The sequence below is a fragment of the Eptesicus fuscus genome, chromosome 21 (genome assembly GCF_027574615.1).
Source record: "Eptesicus fuscus isolate TK198812 chromosome 21, DD_ASM_mEF_20220401, whole genome shotgun sequence".
NCBI lineage: Eukaryota > Metazoa > Chordata > Mammalia > Chiroptera > Vespertilionidae > Eptesicus > Eptesicus fuscus.
In genome coordinates this window covers 20,361,454-20,386,685 of record NC_072493.1, presented here as the reverse complement: position 1 = coordinate 20,386,685, position 25,232 = coordinate 20,361,454, and the positions used below count along the sequence as shown (strand labels likewise).

At 49.8% G+C, this 25,232-nt stretch overlaps 3 protein-coding genes across 5 annotated transcripts in view; 2 read left to right on the top strand and 1 right to left on the bottom strand.

Moving 5' to 3' along the window:
* ATP4A (ATPase H+/K+ transporting subunit alpha) overlaps positions 1-15,269 on the bottom strand; it is a 73,379-nt gene extending 58,110 nt beyond the window's left edge. Inside the window, exon 1 of the mRNA XM_028143572.2 lies at positions 15,035-15,269. The gene's annotated coding sequence lies outside the window, so the exon portion shown is untranslated. The remainder of the gene's footprint in view (positions 1-15,034) is intronic.
* HAUS5 (HAUS augmin like complex subunit 5) lies at positions 343-10,054 on the top strand. Its single transcript, XM_054711238.1, has 19 exons — positions 343-457; positions 1,144-1,206; positions 1,292-1,324; positions 1,487-1,511; positions 2,094-2,199; positions 2,278-2,437; positions 3,575-3,644; positions 3,736-3,818; positions 4,326-4,383; positions 4,538-4,662; positions 4,861-4,924; positions 5,035-5,165; positions 5,354-5,516; positions 5,734-5,814; positions 5,914-6,059; positions 6,314-6,425; positions 6,504-6,636; positions 9,423-9,555; positions 9,830-10,054. Exons 1-19 carry the CDS (start codon positions 360-362, stop codon positions 9,945-9,947), a joined length of 1,902 nt encoding a protein of 633 aa, XP_054567213.1. The 5' UTR covers positions 343-359; the 3' UTR covers positions 9,948-10,054.
* A 325-nt stretch (positions 15,270-15,594) lies between the features above and the next one.
* On the top strand, positions 15,595-24,383 carry RBM42 (RNA binding motif protein 42). Of its 3 annotated transcripts, none has more exons than XM_008139820.3 (10): positions 15,595-15,819; positions 16,053-16,197; positions 17,439-17,523; positions 18,096-18,170; positions 19,676-19,741; positions 19,818-19,993; positions 20,461-20,793; positions 21,301-21,418; positions 23,863-24,057; positions 24,138-24,383. In XM_008139820.3, exons 1-10 carry the CDS (start codon positions 15,692-15,694, stop codon positions 24,248-24,250), a joined length of 1,434 nt encoding a protein of 477 aa, XP_008138042.1. In that variant the 5' UTR covers positions 15,595-15,691; the 3' UTR covers positions 24,251-24,383. The 3 variants fall into 3 exon arrangements, with proteins under 3 accessions (XP_008138042.1, XP_027999293.1, XP_008138043.1); XM_028143492.2 differs by having other exon boundaries at positions 15,633-15,819; positions 19,839-19,993; XM_008139821.3 differs by lacking the exon at positions 19,676-19,741 and having other exon boundaries at positions 15,633-15,819; positions 19,839-19,993.
* Positions 24,384-25,232: the final 849 nt, after the last annotated feature.

The following is a 25,232-nucleotide window of genomic DNA, read 5'->3' as shown; positions in this document are numbered from 1 at the left end:
CGCCCCCTGTTCCTCACTCAGACCCCAGATCCCCCGTTTCTGAACTCCGCGAGCAGTAAGTGTGGCAGCTCCTTGCCCAGGATGAAAGTCCCATTTCGTCAAGAACATCAAGTGAGCCGTCAGGGACGTTCTGGCTTTTAGGGAACAGCTAGTAGAGAGAGGGAGGACGCAGAGAGCAAGCGGCCTCCAGCGTTTTCCCGCGCTCCGCCCCGCTGCATTCAACGGGACCCTCCGGGGACGTCCCGCGAAGTCCGGAGGCTCGGAGCCGGGAGCCGGCCCCGCCCTGTCCGCGCGCTCGTGACGTCAGAGGCGGCGCCGCTGGAGGGCGCGCGGCCCGCGGCGGCGGCGGCGGCGGCGGCATGGAGTTAGTGCAGGAAGCGCGGGAACTGGTCTGCTGGGCTGCGGAAGAGATGGAGGCGCCCGAGGCAGCCCGGGCCCCGGAGTCGTTGCTGCGCAGGTGAGGGCGGCTCGGGAGTGAGGACCACCCATCCGGGAGAGCCTCCGGGAGGGAGAGCCCCACCTTGACCGCGGCCGCGCCTTCCTCCTCCGCGCCTGTGAGAATCAGCTCTCAGGGCGCTTCCCCGCCCCCCGCCCCCCAGTAGTGTATCCAGGAAGAGGATCCTGGACCTCGGTGAGGACGTCACGGCGGTAACCCCCACACTCCACCCCCACCCCGTGAGGATCCTCCATGAGTTTAGGAAGCCCTTCTTCCCGTGTGTAAATAGGAACTCCTGGGTAAGGGAGGCTGTCTGCACCACCCACCACCCAGCTCAGCCAGTGGGGACATTCGAGTCAGCAAAGACCACCCCGTTGGAGATTAAATCTGAGGGAATGATAGCCCACATCCAGGAATGACAGATATCCGCCACCCCCACCTCTAGAAGTAACCCTCTCCCAGGAGAGAGGAGGCACCGGCCAGGGAGGGAATGAGACTGCCCCACACCCTGTGAGAAGCCCACCCTCGCAGGGACCCATCCAAGAAGGAATATCTTAACCCCCAAAATATGAATCCTCCCTCCGTGGGAGAAGTGAGAATTCCCTAGTAAAGACCCGCCCCCGCACCACCACCACCACCACCGTGGGAATTAGGATCCTCCATACTGGGTGATGTCCCAGGCATACCTTTGCATACTGTCCCCACAGGCTGTGTCTGGGCCAGGGGGCTGACATCTGGGCCTATGTCTTACAGCATGTGCACAGCCAGAGGTGAGCCTGGCTGCATAGGGGTGGCTGTGGCAGGGGAAGGAACACAGGCAAGTCCCACAGTAACTTCTCCTACTTCTCACTGTAGGAATGTCAAGAAGATCCGGGGAAACCTACTCTGGTAACTTGTCCTCAAAGCTATCCATATTTCCCACAGTCCCATCCAGCCCTGTCTCTTCCCTCCCCCCACCCCCCCCCCCCCACCCCCTGACACACACACACACACAGCCTCACACCTCCTGGAAGTCCCTGTCATTCCCTAACTCTGTCCTCATTTCCTCAGGTATGGCCACGAATACAGTTCAGAGGTAAGAAGCATGTGCTACAAGATTTTCTTTCATCAAAAGAGAGGATCATTTGCTCTGGGCCCCGCCTTGTATTGAGTGATAACGGGGATGCTGGGTCACAGCCTTGATCCATGCATTCATAGGGTTTACAGGCAAGGGGAGACAGGCATGAGCTAGGGGAAAGGGAAGAACATAGATATGAGGCATCAGAGCTGGTGAGGGAAGATAGGAGAATGCATTAGTTTGAGGCCAGGGTGGGACTCAGTATGTGCGAACGGTCCAGGTGACATCTGGGGGGGCACTTCCAAGAGACCTTGAAACTCTTAGATGCGGGGCTCATGAAGAGATGAGGACTGGGACAGAGATGTGTCATCAATGCAGAGACAGGAAACAGGTTGGGAGGGTGATATAATTCCAGAGGAAGGGGCCCAGGATAGTACCCTAATGTACCTCTGGGCCTAGAGGTTCAGACACAGTAACTACCCAGGAAAAAAAATCTGCCACACCCCCGGGCAGATGAAGACTCATGCTCCACAAAGGATAGTCAGGCCAGGCAGAGCCAAGGCTAGGCCATGTATCTGACCTTGTACCTGATCCCACCAGGCCTGTCGGAAGTTGGAGCTGGAAGCTGCTGTTGCCCACCTACGGGCAGAGATCCAGGAGTTAGACCAGAGCTCGGAGCTGATGGATCAAGAGACCGAGGCTCAGGGTAACCCATGTGGCTGGACAGATGGGCAGCAGAAAGGGTATTGGGAAGGTACTGATGACCACTCTGCTCCTCCCACAGACATGGCCATGGAGCAGGCATTGCAGAGCATGCAAGACACCCAGCGGCATGCTCTCCTCCTGCGGGCCCAAGCTGGGGCCATGAGAAGACAGCAGCACGGACTCCAACATCCCATGCAGTGGTTACAGAATCAGCTCAGGCGCCTGCAGGACATAGAAAGGTGGGCTTCAGGTGCCCACCGGGCTGGGTGGAGAGACATTTTCCTTCGAGACCCCAGTATTCTGCCCTGACCCCTTCTTGAGTTCCAGAATTCTAGGCTCTGCTCTTTAGGATTTAAAGTCCATGAGGCCAGGAAGTTTTGTCATCTCACCCACCAGAATTTGTACCTAGAATGGTGCCACCTATACACTGAGTGGCCAGATTATTATGCGTTCAGAGATCATGATAATCTGGCCACTCAGTGTACATCTAGAACACCACTGGCTGGGGAAGAACAGTAAACAAGGGACAACCCTGCCTTCGTGGACCTTACACTCTGATGCAGAGGAAACAGCTGGTAAACTAGAAAGCAAACAAACCCAGTAATTGCAGGGAGAGATGAGTGCTATGAAGAAAAATTAAGTAAGGGGAGACGAAGATGCTACTCTGGGTAGGATGGTCAGAGAAGCCTCTCTGATGAGGTAACATTTGAGTTGGGGAAGGAACTTGCACGAAGAGGGACAGCAAGAGCAGAAGCCCTGAACTTGGCACATGGGAAGAACAGCCAGGAGTGCAGTTCAGCCTGAGTGTCACAGGCAAGAGGGGGAGCTTGAGAAGGTGGGGGTAGAGAGGGAGACAGCACCATGGAGTCACTGGAATTCTCAGGCTGAGTTCATGCCCTGGCTTGGCCACTTACAGTGTGACCTTGGGCAAAGTTTGTGCCTCAGTTTTGAAGATCTATAGAATGGGAATAATATTACCTGCTTTACATGGCAGGTATGATAATTGAGTTAAATCATGCAAAGTGCTTAGAAGAGTTTCTGTTAACCACTGTTATTCTAATGGTGACGAGGACATATATTATATACAAGGGTTTTGAGCAGAACAGTGACATGCTCTTTCTGAGGTTTTAACAGGATCACTTAACTGCTGGGTGGAGAACAGACTGCAGAGAACGAAAGTAAGGAAGACCAGTGAGGAGGCTAATGGAGTCATCCAGCCAGGAGATGACAGTGGCCTAATTTTGGAGATGGCCCCTGAGATTCAGACTCAGGGATCCCTGTGACTAGCTTTGCTGGCAGCAGGAGGGGACACAAACATCTGTTCTCCAAGCTCCCTCCTACCAGAGACCCAGCCCCAATTGCACTCCTCTTTCCAGGAAGACTAAAATGGATATAACCTTTGGCCCCTTGACATCGGCAGCCCTAGGCCTGGAGCCTTTGGTCCTGGTAAGAGTCCTGGGCCATGGGGGGAGAGGAGGGAGTCTGGGATCAGGTTGGACCCCTGGGTCCCCTTTATGTCCCATCCTCTTGTTCCCAGGGTGATGTCCGAAGAGCCTGCACCCTCCGAACCGAGTTCCTGCAGAACCTTTTGATTCCTCAGGCCAAAGGAGGCAGCATCCCGTGAGTGTCACTAAGCCCCCAGAAACCCTACAAAGAACCTGGGCTTTGGAAGGAGTTACTTGTCTGTTAATTGATCAGACACTGAGTGTCTGGGCTGTGTCAGACCCAGGCCTGCCCTGACAGGGCTCCCAGGCTGGGAGGAGGTGGAGACAGACCCATCACAGACATTAACAACCCAGGCAGTTAGGACTGTTGGGGGATGGGGAAGCCTAGGAGGCTCTGGGTACTGAGAGGAGACACCCTACGCAGCTCAGGAAGCAGGGAGGATGGGTCTCGGGTGAGGAGGCTTAGGAAAGGTGTTGCAGGCAAGCAGCACATCTGAAAGGGCCCATGGTCAGCAAGTTGGTATAAGAGGGGGAATCAAGTCAAATGAGCATAGATGAATTAGGTTTCCTCATCTATAAACTGGGCACAGGGACAGATCCTACTTTATAGGGTGGTGGTGATCATTAGAGGAAGAATTGATATGTCTTGTAACATTTTCTGTCCCCTCCCCCAACCCCACAGAACCCCTCAAGATGACCACTTTGGAACTTCCTACCAGCAATGGCTTAGCTCAGTGGAGGTGAGGGGGGCTTTCAGGAGAGACCATACCCACTGTCCCATTATCAAGCCTCAGGGTGCCAGGACCTAAATGTTCATCCTTGCCCAGTCCCCTTGTGGTCCCAGCTCACAGCCCGGCCCCCATCCTGCCCTTACTTCACCCCTCCCCACACCAGACACTGCTGACAAACCACCCTCCCAGCCACGTCTTGGCTGCCTTGGAACACCTGGCTGCAGAACGGGAAGCAGAGATTCGGTCCCTGTGCAGTCAGGACAGACTCCAAGATACGAGGATAGCCAGGTGTGTAGTCGAGTACTTCCATGGTCAGGCAGGGCAGGTGGCTGTGTGAGCTGGGACAGGCCAAGACCGGGCACAGGGATTACTGATAAGAGAACTGAAACCCAGGGGCCAAACCCAGGTGGGGTTGACATTGGCTACCCTCAAGAGTCCAAGCAAGGGGACGGGACTCCTCCCTCACCAGTTTCACCCCACCCCCAGGTCCCAGGTACCAGATCAGTCAGCCTCCAGCCAGGCCCTGCCGTCCGTGATGCATCTCATCCAGGTGACCCCCAGGCACCCTTCCAGACTCTTATCTCTTTCCTATCCCAAGGCCCACTCAGTCCCCTCACCACCAGGGATGATGCCCACCCTGACTTTGTCCCCCTGCCCCAGGAGGGCTGGCAAACTGTGAGTGTGCTGGTCACCCAGCGGGGCCCTCTCCTGAAGGAGCATCGCGTCCTGACCCAGCGCCTCCAGAGCCTGTTGGAGGAGGTGGAGAGGTGTGCCCTGGGATCCAATGAGAGGTGAGGGGGCTCCCAGGGCAGAGGCCTCTAGGCCGTCTCTCTCTCCCTGGGGTCTCAGAATATTGGGCTTTTTCTGCCCCTCTCGCTCTTGTCCCTGCCTCCCTGCTCTCCTTGCGTTGGGCATTTCCTCCGCCACCGTGAGTCTTAGTCACCTTCCTCTCCATTGTTCTCTTCTGCTTGTTCTCCAGGCAGGCATTGGTGCTGGGACTCCGGACTCATGGCCTGTGGGCAGAGCTCAAGGCCCTGCGTGCCCATAGCCAGGAGCTGGAAGAGGCAGTTGAACGGCAGCAGCTTCTGCTGCAGGAGCTACAAGCCAAACAGCAACGGATCCTGCACTGGCGCCAGCTGGTGGTGAGAAGCAGGATTCCGGGAGAAATGGCAGGGCCTGGTGGAGGGTCAGAGTGAGGGTGGGAGCTTTATGATACCGAACTGGGCCTCCTGGTGGGGGAAGAGGCCCAGGATGAGTCTCCCAAGAAGAAGTAGGACCTGTGGAAAGGGGAGGGCAGGGCTGGAGGCTGGGAGCTGGGAAGGAATAGCAGCCCGTCTTGGTGGCCCCCTGGTTATCCAGGGGGAGACACAGGAGCAGGTCCGATTACTCATCAAGAGCAACTCAGCCAGCAAGACGCACCTGTGTCGGAGCCCTGGGGAGGTGAGTTGGGATTTGGAATGAGGTCTGGGTAGGGCCAGGTCTAGGGGATGGGGCTGGGTGATCTCCGGTTTCCCCGCCCTTCCCTTTCCTTCCCCACAGGTGCATGCTCTGATTCAGCGAAAGGTAGCCCCCACATCTGAGGCAGTGGCACCACAGAGCCAGGAACTGCTTCGCTGTCTAGAGGAGGAGGCCCGGCATCTGCCCCACCTTCTGCTGGGCACCCTGCTGCGGCACAGTCCTGGAGGGTGAGACGGGGGCCATCCCCTGTATCCCCTCCCTTGGTTGACCGTCCCACTCCAAAAAAATAATCCGCCTACTCCAGAAAAGATAATTCCAGACCCTAGTGTTCCCAGGCTGCCAGACCTCACTCAGGTCCTCAGTCCCACTCTAGAATTCTAGTCCCAAGACTCACATCCAGGTTCCTGGACCTCCCAAAATTATCCCTCAGCCCCAGAGCCTCTGCTCTCAATGCCCCACCTAACCTGGACTTTCCCCCCAGATTGCAGCCCCTGCCTACAGTCTTGCCATCCATCCACCAGTTACATCCTGCGTCCTCAAGGGGCTCCAGCCTTATAGCGCTTAGCCACATTCTGGGGCTACCCACGGGGAAGGTGAGTGCTCTACCCCTAGGACCTATCTTTCCATCCCGACCCCCACCCGAGATGATTGTCTTCTCCCCCTTCCTCTAGGCTCCAGAGCTGCTCCTCCCAAAGGCTGCCTCCCTTCGCCAGGACCTTCTGTTCTCCCAGGACCAGGGTAAACTCCAGTGCTGGGATCTGCTCCATATGAAGAACAGCCTACCGCCAGGACCATCCACCCAGGGTAGGCCTGCCCTGCTTCTATATCTAGCATCCTTGCCCACTCCCAGGACCATCAACCTCTAGGACCAATCACAAACCACCCATGGCTGACACAGAGCCTTCCGAGCTCTGAGTGCTTTAAGCATGTTCACTACTTTCATCTGCACAGCAGCCCCAGGGGGTTAGTGCTGCCATTCTCCCTTTTACAGAGGAGGGACTTGGATGCAGAGGCCTGCTTAGATGCCAAGATGGCAGGGCTAAGATTTAACTCGGGCGTTCTGGCTTCCGATGGGTCTGTGCTCCTAACCACTAGGTGACACTGCCTATCTAATTGCTAAGTACTCATTTGTCACCATCCAGTATTATGCTTGAAGAGTTAAAAGCTGGGCTGTAGAGCTAAACTACCTGGAATCTCTTCTCAGGACTGCCTCTTGTGTAATCTCCCTATGCCTCAGTTTCCTCCTCAGTGGAATAAGCATACCTTACAGAGTTGCTGGGAAGACATAGTCAGGTATGAGATTACAGTCATTTTGTCTGCTCATGTGCAGTCTCTTCCAGTGCTTACCATGAGGGACAGAAAGAGTTTAAGATTCCGTTTACAAATGAGGAAATGGAAATTTCTAAGAAAAGTTGTTCATTCCTGGATTCACTCAGCAAGCACCCAGTGGGTACCTGCCAGGTGCTGGCCCCAAGAGCTCAATGGGGAGAGAGGCAAGAGCAGTCCGGCCCCGGGGGTGTCCTGGTGGTAGAATCAAAGGGTAAATAGAAGAGGTGAATTGATGAGAAATGAATCAGGGTACTGTCAAGAAAATAGGAAGAAACTGTTTTTGAGTTTCAGGCTTGGTGCCTTCCCCCTCTCCAATGGGCACGGGGCGGTGTGCAGGAGCAGCCCCAGAGCCAGCACAGCTGCATCCCACCTCGTGGGCATTGTGAACTTGAACATGTGTAAACTAGAGGCCCGGTGCACGAAATTCATGCACGGAGGGAGGTTGTCCCTCAGCCCAGCCTGTACCCTCGCCAATATGGGACCCTCAAGGGATGTCCGACTGCCCACTGGGATCGGGCCTAAACGGGCAGTCGGACATCCCTCTCACAATCCAGGACTGCTGGCTCCCACCTGCTCACCTGCCTGCCTTCCTGATTGCCCCTAACCACTTCTGCCTGCCAGCCTGATCACCCCCTAACCACTCTGCTGCCAGCCTGTTTGCCCCCAACTTCCTTCCTCTGCCGGCCTGGTCACCCCTAACTGCCCTCTCCTGCTGGCCATCTTGTGGTGGCCATCTTGTGTTCACATGGGGGCAGCTATATTGTGTGTTGCAGTGATGATCAATCTACAGATTACTCTTTTATTAGATAGGATAGAGGCCTGGTACAGGGGTGGGGGCCAGCTGGTTTGCCCTGAAGGGCATCCCGGATCAGGTGGGGGTTCCCTTGGGGTGTGGGGCGGCCTGAGCGAGGGGCCTGTGGTGGTTTGCAGGCCGGCCACGCCCCCTGGCAACCCAAGCAGAGGCCCTGGTATCTGGAATTTATTTTCCTTCAACAATTGAAACTTTGTAGCCTGGAGCAGAGCCAAGCCTGGGGCTCCCTCTGAGGCCTGTAGCCATTTGTGTTGGGGTAATAATTGAAACTTTGTTGCCTTAAGCGGGTGGGCCTGGCCAGGGTATGGGGAAAGCTTTGCTTCCCCTGTTGCCGGCAGCAACCCTGGCCTGCTCTCTCAAGTTCCATTCTGCCGCCATTTGTTTGAATTTGTTTACCTTCTATAATTGAAACTTTGTAGCTTGAGTGGAGGCTTAGGCCTGGCCAGGGCAGGCGGAAAGCTTGGCTTCCTCTGTTACCTAGGAAACCTTGCTCTCTGTGGCTGTAGCCATCTTGGTTTGGATTAATTTGCATACTTGCTCTGATTGGATGGTGGGTGTGGCTTGTGGGTGTGTCGGAGGTGTGGTCAATTTGCATATTTGTCTATTATTAGATAGGATGGGACTTCGTTCCCTCTGCTCCAAAAGCAGTTTTGTTTTTCTTCAGCCTGATTTCCTTCCCTCAATAAATGATCCTCCCCTCCTCATCCAGGTGCCTGAGCAAGAAACCAGGAATCATCCTTAATTCCTCCCAGGCCCCTAACCCCACCCACCCACCCACCTTCAGCCTGTCAGCAAGCCCTGGGTCCCATCTCCAGAATGCTTCAATCTGCTCCAACCCCACTATCCTGTGGCTCAGATAATGACAACTGACCATAGAATAGCTAAAGAAAGGCTAAGGGTCATGCCCAGTGTCACAAGGAGAGATTGGAGTCAGGATTCAGACCCAAGGAGTCTGATCACACTGCAGGTCTGATATGAGCCTGTTTTGGACCTGTGAAGGGGGAGTAGACCTGGTAGAGTGAAGGGCTGTAGCAGTCTGAGGGGGAAACCTTAGAATGGGAAGCCTTGGAAGGTTCCAAGCTAGAAAGAATCAGGTTTAGGCTTCAGGAAGATCACTTTGGCTGCCATGTAAAGGATGGAACAGAGTGGGAAACTGAGGCCTGGAGCCTAAGGGAGGCTGGGGATGGGGCATGAGTAGGGAAGGAGGAGGAAGCTGAAGAATAGGTCATGGGGATTGATGGCCTGTCTGGGCGGGAGGCATCCGGGATGAAGTGGGGGGGGGGGGGATAGTGGGCTTGCTCCTGAGATGAGGACCTGGGAGGAGGGAGAGGTTTGGGAGAGATGTTGAGGTCAAGACTAGGTGACTCTAGATTTACTTGGTGACCCATTGGCTGCAAGGCACCAGGGAACTAGAGGACTCAATGCTATTTTCTGGGCTTCTAACCTGCAGAGTTGCTGCAGATCCATGCATCCCAGGAAAAGGAGCAGAAAGAGAATGTGGGGCAGGCTCTAAAGCAGCTGGAGAACCTGCTGGAACAAACCCTGGAACGAATCCCCAAGCTGCAGGGGATTGTGGAGGACTGGTGAGAGGGGATTGTGGGGGACTGGTGAGAGGGGAATGTGGGGGACTGGTGAGAGGGGATTGTGGGGGACTGGTGAGAGGTGATTGTGGGGGACTGGTGAGAGGGGAATGTGGGGGACTGGTGATGGGGGGTAGAGCTGAGCTGGGTGGAATAGGCCAAACTCAGGGCTGGGGAAAAGACTGGGAGGGGAATGGGGGGAGACTGGCCATGATGTGGGGAAGCCAGTGAGGGTCTGGAGGCTCAGGCCTTCCTCTTACACCATTCCCTTCCCCAGGTGGGATCAGCCAGGCCAAGTCACCCTCTCGGGGGAGCTCTGCCAAGGCCTGTCCCTGCCCCAGTGGCGGTTACGCTGGGCCAAGGCCCAAGGCATCTTGCAGCAGCTGTGCAGATGAAGAGGGGACACAAACAGGAGTCAAGAACCTCACATTTGTTCACCCCAACACCTCACCTTCCTCAATATTAAAGAAAGCATCACCTGGCTGTGTCGCCCATTGTCTCCACCCACACCTGCCCTTCCCCTCACAGGCTGTTCTGCTGTTCCTTTCAACTTCTTTCATCCCACCAAAGCCAAGAGAATGGGGTGCTCTAGACCCCACCCCAGGTCCCACTGAAACTCTTCTCATCACTTTTACCTTCTGCAAAGCATAATTGAGCACCTGCTCTAAACACTAAAAGTCCCTGCTTTCAGGAAATTGACATCCTAGGATAAGGAAGCTGACCACTGACAAGATAAGTAAGCCAAATATCTAGTATGTTGTAATATACAGGCTAGAGACAACCAATCAACATGTTTCTCATCTCTCCCCTCCTCCAGGTTTTCCACTAAAAACCAATGGGAAAAATATCCTCTGGTGGGGATTAACAACAACAACAAAAAATGTAACAAAGGAAGAGAAGGAAGCTTTCTAGAGTTAGAATGTATTCCAGTTAACCCTTGAACAATGCTGGCATTAGTGGTGCCAACCCCACATATAACTTTTACTTTGGATTCCCCCAAAACTACTAGCCTGCTCTTGACTAGAAGCCTTAGAGTCAATTAAGATTTTGTATGTTTTATATATTATATTCTATATTCTAACAAAGTATGCCAGAAAAAAGAAAATGTTAAGAAAATTGTAAGGAAAATACATTTATAGTACTGTGTGTATTTATTGAAACAAATCCACACAGTTCAATTGACCCTGTACTGTGTAAGGGTCAATTGTATATGATGAGAGTGGTAGCGTTACATAGGTGTATAAATTTGCCAGAACTCATCGAGCTATACATTTTTAGGTCTCTGCATTTCACTGTGAATTGAATTTATAAAGTAAAATTACCCACCTAAACTTTATAAAGTAAAACTTTAGGTGACCTGATATGCCACCTTTTCATACACTCAATGTCCATGAGTAATTGGGCTGTATCTGGGTTCTCTCCAAGCCCATGTCTGGTTTGTGTGTGCCATTCCATGTTTTATTTATACAAGCCTTGTAAATACCTTTTAGTATCTGGAATGGCCAGTTGCCATCATCTTATTTTTCAAGGTTTTCTTGTCTCCTGCTAATTTTTTCTCCCAATGAAATGAACTTTAGACCCAACGTGCTTGGCTCCAGAAGAAATACAAACACAAATGGGAGGTTTATTGGGGTTGCAGTAAGTTTACAAATTAGGCAGATTTGACATCTTTGTGAACTTGAACCTGGCTTTCCATCTCCCTTCTCATAATTCCTCTCTTGGCCTCCAGAGTACCCTCACTCTCAATTCTATCTCTAGCTACTCTTCCCCAAACTTTATACATTTGCTTTCCTATGTGCCCCCTCCTCCCTTTCTTCATCTCAGCTCCCAAACCCCACCTCCCTACTGATCATGGGGTCCTTCCCCACTATGCCTAACTTTTCTCCACATCTAACAAACTTTAACTTTCATTGGGCAAACTTTCTGAAATGATTTAAAATCCAGGTGCAGTAAAGGAAAATATTGATCAAAACAAATTTTTGGCCGAGACCGGTTTGGCTCGGTGGATGGAGCGTCGGCCTGCGGACTGAAGGGTCCCAGGTTCGATTCCGGTCAAGGGCATGTGCCTTGGTTGTGGGCACATCCCCCGTGGGGGTTGTGCAGGAGGCAGCTGGTCGATGTTTCTCTAGCATCGATGTTTCTAATTCTCTAGCATCGATGTTTCTAACTCTCATTTCTAACTATCTGTCCCTCTCTCTTCCTCTCTGTAAAAAATCAATAAAATATATTTTTAAAAAAAATTTTTTTTGCATGCCAAAATAAAAAAAGACCAAAGTAGCCCTAGCTGGTTTGGCTCAGTGGATAGAACGTTTGCCAGTGGACTGAAGGGTCCCAGATTCGATTCCCATCAAGGGCACATGCCTGAGTTGTGGGCTCCATCCCCAGTGGGGGGCATGTAGGAGGCGGCCACTCTATCCACTGAGCCAAACCAGTCATGGCTGCCACTTGCTTTTAAATAATCCACACCAGGAGACAATAAGGTAGAAAGGAGAGGGATGGAAGCCAGACATCTCTAAATGTACCTGCTTTCATACTTTTTCCTTTTGAATTTTTATGAGTTTATTTGAGCCAAAGCATAATTGCCAGGAAGCAAGATCTCAAATGCTCCTGTTTCATACTTTTCACTGTGGAAACATCTGATAATTTTTCAAAATGGAAAAAAAAATCCCTAAAATTTCAAAACAAACTGAAATAAATGACCCTAATTATGTATCAAGTTGGTGGCACAATTGTTTCCAATAAGTATTTCAGGTGATATTAAAACAGCAGTTTTAGACGATGCCTCCGGTGATACATAGATTCTAACAGAAAAAGAGCAGCAATGAAATTTTAAACTGAATTCAATAGCTTTTATTGTTCATTATAATATTGGTATTTTTACTTTGAAAAAATACATGATTTAAAATTTTGAGACTCTACATTACCTTAGAGTGAAATTACATAGCCCTGGCTGGGTAGCTCAGTTGGTTAGAGCATCGGCCAGATAGAGTAAGGTTGCAGGTTCAATCCCCAGTCAGGGCACATACAAGAAGCAACCAGTGAATATATAAATAAGTGGAAAACAAATTGAGGCTTCTCTCTCTAAAATCAACAAATAAACTTTATAAATAAATGATATATTAAGACTAAAGCAGATAAGTAGTTTTGGTGTTACTGGAGACTGAACTTTTTAATGTAAATAAAAAGAGATGCATATGTCAAATCAAAGAAGTGAATACCCCATGATCTTGCATTTGCATTGAAAATATCAGAATGAACATTCATAGGTCTTTCCAAAATATATATATTTCCCTAAGTCCACAGAAATGTCTAGTAACTGAGCAACCCTAGTGCCCAAATTATGGTCTCTAAATACCAGTACTGTTTTTGACTAGAAGGAACCTGGAGTCAAGGAGGAAATAGTTGATCCCAGGTTTGGAGCAGGACACGTACAAAACGAGTACAGAGCTTCCTGTACCAGAGAGCAAGGAAGCCTCCAAGACGACTGGAATTGGGACAGAACTCAGGAGGCAATCCAACACGGCTGCCACTTGCCAAAGATACTGAGCAACGATAAGGGTGACTGCAGTGATTTGAAGTACATAGAGTATTTTTGAAAATGTAAGTTTATATTGGTAGTTATACACATATACCACATTGGTCACCTTTGAAAGGTGCTAGGAACCAACTCATTTTTATTTTTTTTTTTCATAAAATAGGGAAAGAATCAAGCATATTCTCTATCCTTCATGTGAACAAGGAACCAAGTTCCTGATGAGTGGGAAATTATTTGAAATTAATAATTGCAAAAAGAACAATAAAATTCAAAACAATTATTTTCATTACATTAATGAAGCAATAGATACAGGTAACGATGGTCAAGGTTGCTAAAACTGTTAGTGGAAAGGTTGACTGGACTTCATAAAACAGATGCGACAGAACGACACTGCTGATTAAGCTTGGCATCACAAAGAGGACAACCAGATGTGCTGATGGGATACACTGCAACAGCATTACCTATGAAGTATTCTTTCACCCAATTAAACTAAATCAAATCAAGCTTCGAGCTGTTACTACAATATGTAAGAAAAGGAGGAGGGGGCGGTGAGGAACAGGTACAACAATGTACTGTAATTAGTTAAATCCAAAAGGTGGCACATCCTGTAGGACAACTGATCCAGTTTCTTCAACCAATAGGCCAAAAGTGGGCAGGGAGAGAAAAGGGGAAGGAGGAAGAAAGAAGCAGGGAGAAGGAAATGTATAGCTTTAAAAAGACAGGGTTTTAAAGCTGGAATAATTAGAGCAACAAAGTAAAGTATTACTGTATTCCAATCCAAAGTATAACAGTTTCATGAGTCCATATTGATATTATTTAAAAATTAAAGGGCAGATAGTAGGCAAATCCCATGAGTGGAAGAATTCCAAATAACTTATGCAAATATTGCACTCTGGAGATGGAGCTTAACTCCCACCTTGAAGTGTGAACTGGGAATGAATAATGACTTCCTTTCAAAGAGCATGGAAAGAGAGCTGGGTTTTTGTTTGAAGTAACTTCATAGTGGAGAAACCTGACAAACACTACATTAGCCAGGAGATCAAAGCTAACATGTTCAGTGGTCACAGGCATGTTGATAGTGTTTATCATATGATGAGAACTGCACTTTACTTCTGTGGTCTTTTCTAACAACAACAACAACAAAAAATAAATAAACCCAGTCTAATGATAAGAAAAAAAATCAGACAAATCCCAAATGAAGAAGATTCTACAAAAATACCTGCCCATTACCCATCAAAACTACTGAAGTCATGAAAAACAAAGAAAGCGTGAGAAATTCTCAAGCAGAGAAGCTGAAGGAAACATAACTAAATGTAAGCTGGTATCCTGGTTAGAGTGCTCAAAAAGAAGAGAGATTAGGTAAACACTAAGGAAACCTGAATAAAATATGGACTCTAGTTAATAACAATGTTTTTAAAAGGCTACCTATTCTTATGAAATCTCTAACACAGAAACACGAGCCAGAATTTTAACAAAACATTCATTTGTGCTCAGACTGAAACTTCAAGAATCCAAGGTAGCCAATAAAATTGTTCTGAGAAAAAAAAAACAAAGACCAAGTGCGGTATATGGGTCTTATCTGGATCCCGATTTTACAATACTATTGTATAAAGACATTTTGAGGCAGAGAACATTGAACACCAGTCGGGTGTTAGATGATACTTACAAATTAATTTTCTTGGGTTTGAAAATGTTTAATAGCCCTTATCTGTTAGAGAAACATCATGAAGCATGAATCGACAAATGGCTGGAATGTAATATATTCCAGCAAAAATAATAATAATAATAATAAGAGAAGTATAGATGAAACAAGAGGGTAGAATGTTAGTAATTGTGGAGAGGTATATCATTCCTCTATTGTTGCATATTGTTGAAAATACTCATAATAAAGCATTTTGAGGACTACCAAAACCGGAGCGGTCAGCTGTCTCAAGAAAGGACACAGACCTAACCTACACACGTGACCTTCCGAGTTGACGCTCCGGACTACAGTATCGGCCGGTACATCGCCCCATTTCCGCTAGTAAAAGCCTGCAGCTGTCCGCTCCTCCGGGAAGCGCCTCCTCTGAGCTTCCCGCAGCACGCCCCTGGTGTTCCGGGAGTCACTGTCTGGGACCTGGTCTGTCTGCCCCGGGCTGGGAGCGCACGCTGCCCGCTGTCTCCAGCCTCGCCCAGCCCCGGGCTGACGCGCACGGAAGTGTGTTTTGCAGCTTCCGGAACGGGCCTCCGCCCTTTCCCAAGCTCTCCGAGGCTCGATTTCCGCTTTAGGGGCGGGCCAACTGACTTCAGAGCGCTCTCATTCGGCCTCTGTGAAGGCCGGCCCCGCCTCTCTACCCTGCACACTCCCAGACTCAGGGGTCCTTCCATTGGTTCGAATTTCCAGCATTCTGATTGGCCTACATATTCTTCCTTGGGTGGGCCCTCCGGGTGTGGCCAGGTTCTCATTGGCCTCCGCTCTGAAGACAGGCGTATGACATCACGCACCAGCGCCCGTCGCTTTCGCTTACAGGTCATCCGCGGGCGCCGACGCGGACCAAGCCCGAGAGTAGACAGCGGAACCGAGGGAGGCCCGGGGTGGTAGCGGCGACAGCGAAGGCAGCAGCGATGGCTGGAGCGGGGCCGCTCCCGGGACTCCCGGGTGCAGGAGGACCCGTGGTCCCGGGCCCTGGCGCCAGCATTCCGGGCAAGAGCGGCGAAGAACGCCTGAAGGAGATGGAGGCGGAGATGGCCCTGTAAGGCCCGCGACAGGACGGGATAAAAAAAGTCCCAGAGCCAGGGCCGCCGAACCCTGGAGCCTCCAGGCCGCGATAGGGCCGACATATGGGCTTTATCATGGAGAAATGGGACCTTGGGATTGTGGGGGCGGGAGTAAGGAGATGTTGGTAGGGATGAAGGCGCTGTCTCAATATAGCCAAAGTTCCAGAATTGGTGCAAGGTCCTGAGCTTTGGTGTCCTGTTCCCCCAGGTTTGAGCAGGAAGTTCTGGGGGCTCCGATAACCGGGATCCCAACTGCCATGCCTGCAATGCCTACGGTCCCCACAGTAGAAGCAATGCAGGTCCCAACAGCTCCTGTGATCCGCCCGATTATCGCGACCAACACATACCAGCAGGTACGTCTGAACTAAGGCATCTAAGTCAGAGAGCACAATGCCTGGAACACAGTGTTTGTGTAGAGAGCACTAATGACATGTTGGTTTGTTGATTGATTTGCATGACAAATAGTGTATGTGCCAGGCACTGAGGACACAGTAATAACTAAGGCAAACAATATTTTTGCCGTATGAGAGCTTATATTCTAGAGCATGTTGTTTAGTAGAACTTTATGCAATGATGAAAATGTTCATATCTATTTAAAATATATATTTCAGTCAAATAGTGTCTGAATGTCATTAGTCATATTCCAGTGCTCAATAGCTAGCTATGTATGACTAGTGGAGAGAGAAACTAAACAGAAAACAATTAAATGAAACTTGTTCATTCTGTCAACAAATAGTTATTTGGTGCCTTATATACACCAGGCACTATTCTAGGAATTAGGCATGTATAGAAGAAAACATGGAACAATAATCACTACCTTTCGGAGTTTAAATTTTACTTGGGAGAGACAGGTCAAAGCGCAGTCAGAAGGACAGGTTTATCAGCGCAGGTAGGGAAGGCCTTTTTGAGAAGGTGACATTTAAGCAAAGATATAAAGGGCATGATGGAGGGAACCATGCAGATATCTGAGCCATGAAGCAGGTGTGTACCTGACATGTTCAGGGAACAGCCAGGAGAAGAGTGTGGCTGGAGTGGCGTGAGCAATGGAGAGTGGGAGGAGATGAGGACAGAGACACCAGGGTTGTCAGGGCTTTGTGGGTCACCATAAGGACCTTGGTTTTCACTCTGAGGTGTGAAAGCCCTGAGGGATTTTGAGCAGAGGGGTGATATGGTCCAACTTAGAGGTTAATGGGGTAGTTCTGGCTATGTTTAGAGAAAGAGTGTAGGGGGGCAAGGGCAGAATCAAGGAGATTGAGGAAGAGGCTATTATAATGATCAAGGCAAGAGACAGTGGTGGCATGGGAGATAGGGAGGACAGGATGGACATAATTTCAGATAGTGCTGAGTGCTATGGGGCAGATGAAGTAGCATGATAGTGAGAGAAGGTGCTGCTAAGGATGGGCTAAGGACAGCTTTAGCTAGTGTGATCCCAAAGGCCTCTCTGAAAAATTCCATCTTAAGCCCTAAAGGTTGACGGATAGCCAGCCCCACACACAGTGCAAAGATTGGGAACTCTTGGCCTCCCAAGGTGCACCAGCCAGGGCAGTTTGGAAGCACTGAGTCAGGCCCCTTACCCCAACCTCCTTCCCAACAGGTCCAACAAACTCTGGAGGCCCGGGCAGCTGCTGCAGCCACAGTGGTTTCTCCCATGGTGGGTGGCTCTCCTTTTGTGGGTCCAGGTAAGTAAGGAATAGTGGGGTGAGGGAGCTAGGGGATTGGGTAGGGTGGTAAGAAGGGATGCTCAGAGCTCTCTTCCCGCCCTAGCTGGTTTGGCTCAGTGGATGGAGCGTTGGCCTGCGGACTGAAGGGTCCCGGGTTTGATTCCGGTCAAGGGCATATGCCTTGGTTGCAGGCACATCCCCAGTGGAGGGTGTGCAGGAGGCAGCTGATTGATATTTCTCTCATCGATGTTTCTTTTTTAATATATTTTATTGATTTTTCACAGAGAGAAAGGGAGAGGGATAGAGAGCTAGAAACATCAATGAGAGAGATACATCGACCAGCTGCCTCCTGCAAACCCCCCACCGGGGATGTGCCCGCAACCAATGTACGTGCCCTTGACCGGAATCGAACCTGGGACCTTTCAGTCCGAAGACCGATGCTCTATCCACTGAGCCAAACCTGTTTCGGCTCTCATCGATGTTTCTGACTCTCTGTTCCTTCCTCTCTGTAGAAAACCAATAAAATATATTCAAAAAAAAAAAAAAAAAGAACTCTCTTCCCACCATTCTTATCTCTTCTCTCTCAACAGTTGGCTTTGGCCCTGGTGATCGGAGTCACCTGGAAAGTCCAGAGGCTCGAGAAGCGATGTTTTTGCGACGAGCAGGTAGGTCTGGGGCCAGGAAACCCACATGTAACTAAGCAGTCTTATTTCAACTGCTTCAGCCTCTTGCTTGATTCATTGCTCTAACTTACCCTGTTCATTTCATCCCCACCCTGATGTTGTCATCTTTCTATGATTATGTATTTCAAGTTACTTTGGCCTTAATAAGGCTTAACTTGGTCATTGTAAACCAACCTCCTTTGTCATTCCTAATCCCTACCCTCTACTCTCTTTCTTCATAGCATTTAACCCCTTATAACAAGCTATACAATTTATTACTTTTTGCTTTCTCTAAATATAAGCTCCATGAGGGGCAGAAGTCTTGGTGTTTGCCAAATAGTAAGCATTACATGCTAATAGTTGTTGATGAGATGAGCAAACCATCAAACAAGCACCAAGCTGTTCACCTTCCAGTCAAGACCCTGCATCACCTGGCTCCCGGCAGAGAGAGACGCCCACATCCTTAAACTGTGCTGGGATGTGCCAGCAATGCTCATGTTGAAGTTCTCTCCCCTACCCACTGCCACCAACTATAACCTTCTGAAACCTGTAAACTAAACCAAAATCCAACTAACCAAAGGCAACTAGCATCTATCCTCTCCACAGGCCATTCTTACTTTTTGTTGTAGAGGTGAATTTTACACACTTAGGCAATTTTTGTGATATTACTTCCTTGTGAAAAGGATGTGGTACAATCTCTATTAGATCAAACATGTTAAATCCTATTTATTGTACTTTTTAAGATTCTGGTATTGAGAAATTTTAACATCTCTTACTCTTTAATATGGTTTTGATCAAAATGCAAATCAGATCTAGTCACCCTGCCCAGCTTCCAACCGTGCTGTGACTCCTTGGTGCTCTCAGGAGGACATTCATGGCTCAGCCAATAAGGCTATGCTTGGATGCCTACTGACCTCCTGACCATTTTCTTATGATGTCCTCCAACCCTGACTTCCTCTTTTATAATTATACTAAACTGAAAGGGGGAAAGGATTTTGTTTATAAATGTTCTCCTTTGCCAGTACTTTTTCCATTTGTCTTTTGCCTAATGCTTCATTCTCTCTTGGGTTTCAGCTCCCAGGTCCCATTCTTTAGGAAACCTTCTCTAGTCCCCTAGATAGGTCAGAGGGCTCCTCTGGGATCCCACTACTGCCTGGGCTTCCCCCTCCGAGCCCCAATCACTGTGCCTGGTCTTTCCCCCACCCCAGCCCTAATCACTCTGGGCTGTCACCCTCTGGTAATGGGTTAATTCCCTCCTACTCTAGACCAGGAGTTCCCTAAGAGCCTTGGTCTTTTGGTGTGTCCCTGGCATTGCCCTTAAAGAGAAGGAGGAGGCACAGAGGAGATCCTCAATGGTAAATTTCTGCTGAATGAACAAATGAAAAGACCTCTGCATCTCCCCACACTCTTCTCCAGGACTTTTTGGATGGTGAGAGTACCCACACACACACCTTGCCCCAAGTGCCCTGGTCCCCCATGACACACACCCCCATCTCTCTTTCCCGCAGCTGTGGCCCCCCAGAGGGCCCCTATCCTGCGTCCGGCCTTCGTCCCCCATGTGCTTCAGAGAGCAGGTGAGGGGCAAGGGTCATCATCCATGCCACATAACCCCCCCCAAGCCCTCTAACTCTCCCACTAACACCCTGACAGATTCTGCTCTTTCTTCTGCAGCAGGTGGTCCTCGCCCTATGGCCCTGCGGCCCCCTCACCAGGCCCTCGTGGGCCCCCCTCTGCCTGGGCCCCCTGGACCACCTATGATGCTACCACCGATGGCTCGGGCCCCGGGCCCTCCCCTGGGCTCCATGGCTGCTCTGAGGCCTCCCCTGGTAAGTGTGGGCAGGTTGCTGATGGTCAGAGTGCGGTGGGTGGGGACATCCTTGATCCTGGCTTGATGGACTGTGTCTAAGTCTGCCTTTTCCCTGGCTTTTCATCTCTGCCTTCTCATTCTCTCTGACTTTCCTTGTATTTCTGTGGTCAAATCTCTGTTTTTCTTTGAGAAAACTGTAGAGAAACATATGCTGTGGTATATTTCTGTATCTCAATTTTTCCTCTGATTGGCCCTCTCTGTTTTTCTGTCTTGGTATCTTTCTTTGTCCTTGTATCTGTTCGTATGTGTGTATCTCTGACTGTGTTTCTCTGTCCCTGTGTCTGTTTCTGACGAGACTCCTTTCTCTGTCTCCATATTTCTTGCCTGCTCCCTGACCCCCGGGCCCTTGCTTTGTTATACAGGATTAGAACGGGAGTAAAGTCTGAGCCTTGAGCTGACCCTCTCATTCACTTCCCTTGCCCACAGGAAGAGCCAGCAACACCCCGAGAGCTGGGCCTAGGCCTGGGGTTGGGCCTTAAAGAGAAGGAGGAGGCAGTGGTGGCAGCAGCAGCCGGGCTGGAGGATGCTAGTGCAGCAGTAGCTGTGGGAGCAGGAGGCACCCCAACTGGCCCTGCCGTCATTGGACCCAGCCTACCACTGGCCCTGGCCATGCCTTTGCCTGAGCCTGAGCCCCTGCCCCTCCCTCTGGAAGTTGTGCGAGGCCTGCTGCCCCCACTACGCATTCCTGAGCTCCTGTCCTTGCGTCCACGACCCCGGCCCCCGAGGCCTGAGCCACCCCCTGGCCTCATGGCTCTTGAGGTAAGTAAGGAGCACCACAGAGGGGGGAGAGAAAGGACTGGGAGGGCAGACAGGAGCCCATGGGCTTCCACACACAGAAACACATGTGGTCCTCTATTGAAGGAAGTAGGAGGGGCCTAGGACCGTGGTCCGCAAACCGGCTCACGAGCCACATGCGGCTCTTTGGCCCCTTGAGTGTGGCTCTTCCACAAAATACCATGGCCTGGGCGAGTCTATTTTGAAGAAATGGCATTAGAAGAAGTTTAAGTTTAAAAAATTTGGCTCTCAAAAGAAATTTCAATCGTTGTACTGTTGATGTTTGGCTCTGTTGACTAATGAGTTTGCCGACCGCTGGCCTAGGACATTGGAGGGACTGGAAAAACATGGGGAGAGGGTGACAAACACATACCCCACACCCAGGACCGTATCCTTTAACTGTGGAGGCAGGAGGGCAAAGGAAGAGGGGAACGGGGGCAGATGGGTCCAAAAGACTCCAACACCAAGCCTTTGCTCCCCTTTCTTCTGCAGGTCCCAGAGCCACTGGGTGAGGACAAGAAGAAAGGAAAGCCAGAGAAATTAAAACGCTGCATTCGCACAGCAGCTGGGAGCAGCTGGGAAGACCCCAGCCTGCTGGAGTGGGATGCAGGTAAGTGGGCCAAAGTTCAGGGTCAGGCATTGCTGAGCCGAAGTCAGGCCAAGCTCTCTTCCTTGAGGCAGAAAGAGGGAAGATGAACCAGGTAACTTCACAACTGCCTCCTCTTTGTAGGGCAGGCATGGTTGTTAGCACACCTCATGGAGGACTAGGCTGCAGTTCTCAGGGGCAGGCCCTCATCCAGCCACTGAACAGAACTTGATGGAGGTGGTTGGCACTGAGGACCTTCTGGCCTCTGTTTTATTCATGAGGGGCCTGGCTTGAAAACATTCTTTTTTCTCCCAGCTTCTTATGAAAAATGTTAAACACTGAATTGCACAGTGAACAGCAACATATACGCAACCTATATTCAGCAACTATTTTGCTATATTTATTTTATCTCTCTGTGTGTATGTGTGCTTTTTGGGTTATTGCTCAATCATTTGAAGCAAGTTATAGATTAAGTTATTACTTCACTCCTAAATACCTCAGTATTCATCTCCTAAGAAAAGTGACATTCTCTTTCATGTCATAATACCATTAACACATGTAAGGGAAAAAAAAAATTAACAAAAATTCTTTGGTATCTCATGTTCCATTTATATTCAAATTAACTCAGTTCTCCCCAAACTGTATGTTATAGCCATTTTCCCCCAAATCAGGATACATGCAGTTTTATGCCTCGAGATTTTTTTAATATAAATATTTTTATTGATTTCAGAGAGGAAGGGAGAGAGAGAGAAAGAAACATCAATGATGAGAATCACTGATCAGCTGCCTCATGCATGCCCCCTACTGGGGATCAAGACTGCAACCTGGGCATGTGCCCTTGACAGGAGTCGAACCTGGGACCCTTCAGTCCGCAGGCTGACGCTCTATCCACTGATAATCTAGGGCTCTAGATTATCTTTTAATGAGAATGGTTTCCCTCCCACTGCCTTGTTTGTGTATAATAGTTATATGAAGTGTCCAGACCAGTTGTCTTATAGAAGATCTCACCCTCTTGAGTTTGTTAGAATATTTTTTCCTGGGTTGGCCTAACTTGTTCTCAGAGTTTCCTTAATTACCACAGAGACAATGGGGCAGCCTGTTGTAGGTGAAGAAAGGTACCTACCTCCCATCCCAGTCCTTGACTTCTACCTGTTCTCCTTGGACAGTTTACCACCCCAGGCCATGGCCATGGCAGCATGGGCCCAGATGTGGCCAGTACAGGATGTAGACCAGTGGTTCCCAACCTCTTTTTGGCCATGCCCCACCTAAGCATCTCTAAAATCCTGATGCCCCCCTATGACATAATTCTGATTATTCAAAAAGTGAACTCCTATTCACGTGGAGGAAGCCTAAAAGGCCATTAACTTGGTCTAAACAGGCTTCCAAAGAACATGGCACTCATGGAAGAGAAAAATAAAAGAAAGGACAGTTGAAGTACTGAGGCAGAAATCACTAAGAATTGTTAAAAAATAATAATATGAAGTGATACGAAAAAATAGCAAAGTTTCAAAACATATAATAGAGAAAATGCATAAATATGTCACAATATATGTTTATTTATGTATATGAGGCCCCTGGAACCATAAGAAATGCAAAAAATTCAGATAATAACTCATTCTCTAATTGCCTCCCTGTGGGGCGTGTGCCCCACTTTGGGAACCACTGATGTAGATCTTAGATTTGTGACATTGGGCAAGTCACTTAGCCCTTCCAGTCTCGTTTTCCTCCTCTCTAACAAGGGGATAATAATAGTATGTGCTTTGTGGAGAAGGGATTCTTTGGGAATGAGCATATTCTATTGAGGCTCAGCCCAGAGGATATGTCTGGAAAAGGCAACTGAGGTCAGCCTTGGAGAAGGATCAGGCAATGTGTTCAGGTTCCAGGGACTCAAGTGGGAATTAAGAGTAGCCTTTGCAGAGAAAGCAGAGCTGGGGAAAGATGAAGTCTGTGGTAGGAGGGGGCCATTATGGGAGCCAGCCGTGTCAGGGACCCCGGGAATGTCCATGGGGAGGTATTCAGGAGACCAGGGGATGCCAAGGGCTCAGAGAAGAAGCCAGGGCTGGGATAGAGTTAGGGGCTTCATCATGGGAATGGGTAAGATGTCCCTAGAGTGGGAAGGATAGTACAATTAATCAAAAGAACTATGGAGCCAGATGCCTGAGTTCTTGTCCCAGTTCTACCATTTCCTGTTTGAGCCACTTGACCTCTCTGTGCCTCAGTGTAAAAGGGTTGTTGGGAGTTCCAGATGTGTTAAAAACCTCATGAGTGCTTAGTGGGCAGCCTAGTACAGGTAAATACTGTACAGGTGTTGGCTGTTATTACTAAGGGGGCCAGTGCTGAGGGATACAAAGGGAGGATGGCTGGGGGGGGGGGGGAAGGGGTGCCTCCAAAGAAGGTGGGGTTCTTTAAATAAGGCAGACACTGGACTAGGCATCTGCATCCTCTGACCTCTCTTCTCCCAACTCCAGATGATTTCCGGATCTTCTGTGGGGATCTGGGCAATGAGGTGAATGATGACATCTTGGCACGCGCCTTCAGCCGCTTCCCATCCTTCCTTAAGGCTAAAGTGATCCGTGACAAGCGCACAGGCAAGACCAAGGGCTATGGCTTCGTTAGCTTTAAGGACCCCAGCGACTATGTGCGAGCCATGCGTGAGATGAATGGTGAGTGAGGCTTCCCCTAGGGACAGTGGATGTGACGGGCATCTGGCCTAAACCTGACCTGGAAACCTCCATTCCCACAGGGAAGTATGTGGGCTCGCGCCCCATCAAGCTGCGCAAGAGCATGTGGAAGGACCGGAACCTGGATGTGGTGCGCAAGAAGCAGAAAGAGAAGAAGAAGTTGGGCCTGAGATAGGGTCTGTGGCCGGGCACCCGCTCCCACTTGGCCGGGCGCTGGCTCCTCCCCATAGTTATCTTTGGAAAACCCCCAACTATTCACCCATCCATCCTCCCCAAAACGAGTGTCAATAAATTTTTGTTCATTTCCATCGCTGGCTGGGCTTGGAAGCACTCTTTGGGGTGCAAGGCTTAGCGCAAACCCCACCTGGGAATAGTGGGGAGCTTTGAGAGTTAACACAGACAGAAATGCAGATGGGCATTTTTCAGTGCCTCCTGAGTTCCCATAACATCTTCTGGAAACCTCTTAAGTGCACACTGAGTGCAGCCCATTCCACAGAAGAGGAAGCTGGGCTATGGCAGGGCTGAAGCCAGGCTGAGGCTCAGACCCATGCTCTTCTGACACCAGCCTGTGTTCTCAGCACCGAGGTAGGGGTTCTGGGCCTCACCCTTCTGGAGCTCAGCGCCTTCTAGGCTTTCAGCAAACTTACCTAGTACTTACGCACTGCAAGAGACACATTGATGACAAGCAGTCCCAGGTCATTCCCTCAAAGCTCCTGGTCCAGTGTCAGAAGATAGAAGATAAGCCCAGTGCCAGATAGTGACGGCTCAGATGGGTCAGGGTTGGAATGGGGGAGTTTGGTGCAACCTGGGAATCAAGGAGGGCTTCCTGAAGGAACCGGTCACTTCTGAGACGGTCTCATTCTCTTTTATCATTCTCTCCCAGTCTGCAGTTCTCACCTTCTGGATCTCTGTTTCCCAATTTCTTCATGCTATAAATCCTCTCTGAGTGTTTCTCTGTGAGTGCCCTGTTTATCCCTTGCTATGCATCTAGATCTCTCTGAATCAGTTATCTCTGTATCTGTGGGGCTCTCCTCCCATCTCTTCCCAGCTCCCAGCTTGTCTGCCTGTCTGAAGAAGTGTCCATGCAGGACCTTGAATACCAGACTAAAAGCACAAAGGCAGCAGTTGAGACAGTTCAGGCAGGGATCTGGCATCAC

Bases quoted from the DNA above. Each gene is read 5' to 3' on its own strand.
- HAUS5 (XM_054711238.1), top strand. From the start codon at position 360: ATGGAGTTAGTGCAGGAAGCGCGGGAACTGGTCTGCTGGGCTGCGGAA. The intron at 3,819-4,325 runs GTGAGTGTCACT...CCAACCCCACAG, and splicing joins GCCAAAGGAGGCAGCATCCC to AACCCCTCAAGATGACCACT. The intron at 4,663-4,860 runs GTGTGTAGTCGA...CCCCACCCCCAG, and splicing joins CAAGATACGAGGATAGCCAG to GTCCCAGGTACCAGATCAGT.
- RBM42 (XM_008139820.3), top strand. From the start codon at position 15,692: ATGGCTGGAGCGGGGCCGCTCCCGGGACTCCCGGGTGCAGGAGGACCC. The intron at 18,171-19,675 runs GTAGGTCTGGGG...TCTTTCCCGCAG, and splicing joins GATGTTTTTGCGACGAGCAG to CTGTGGCCCCCCAGAGGGCC. The intron at 19,994-20,460 runs GTAAGTGTGGGC...CCTTGCCCACAG, and splicing joins CTGCTCTGAGGCCTCCCCTG to GAAGAGCCAGCAACACCCCG.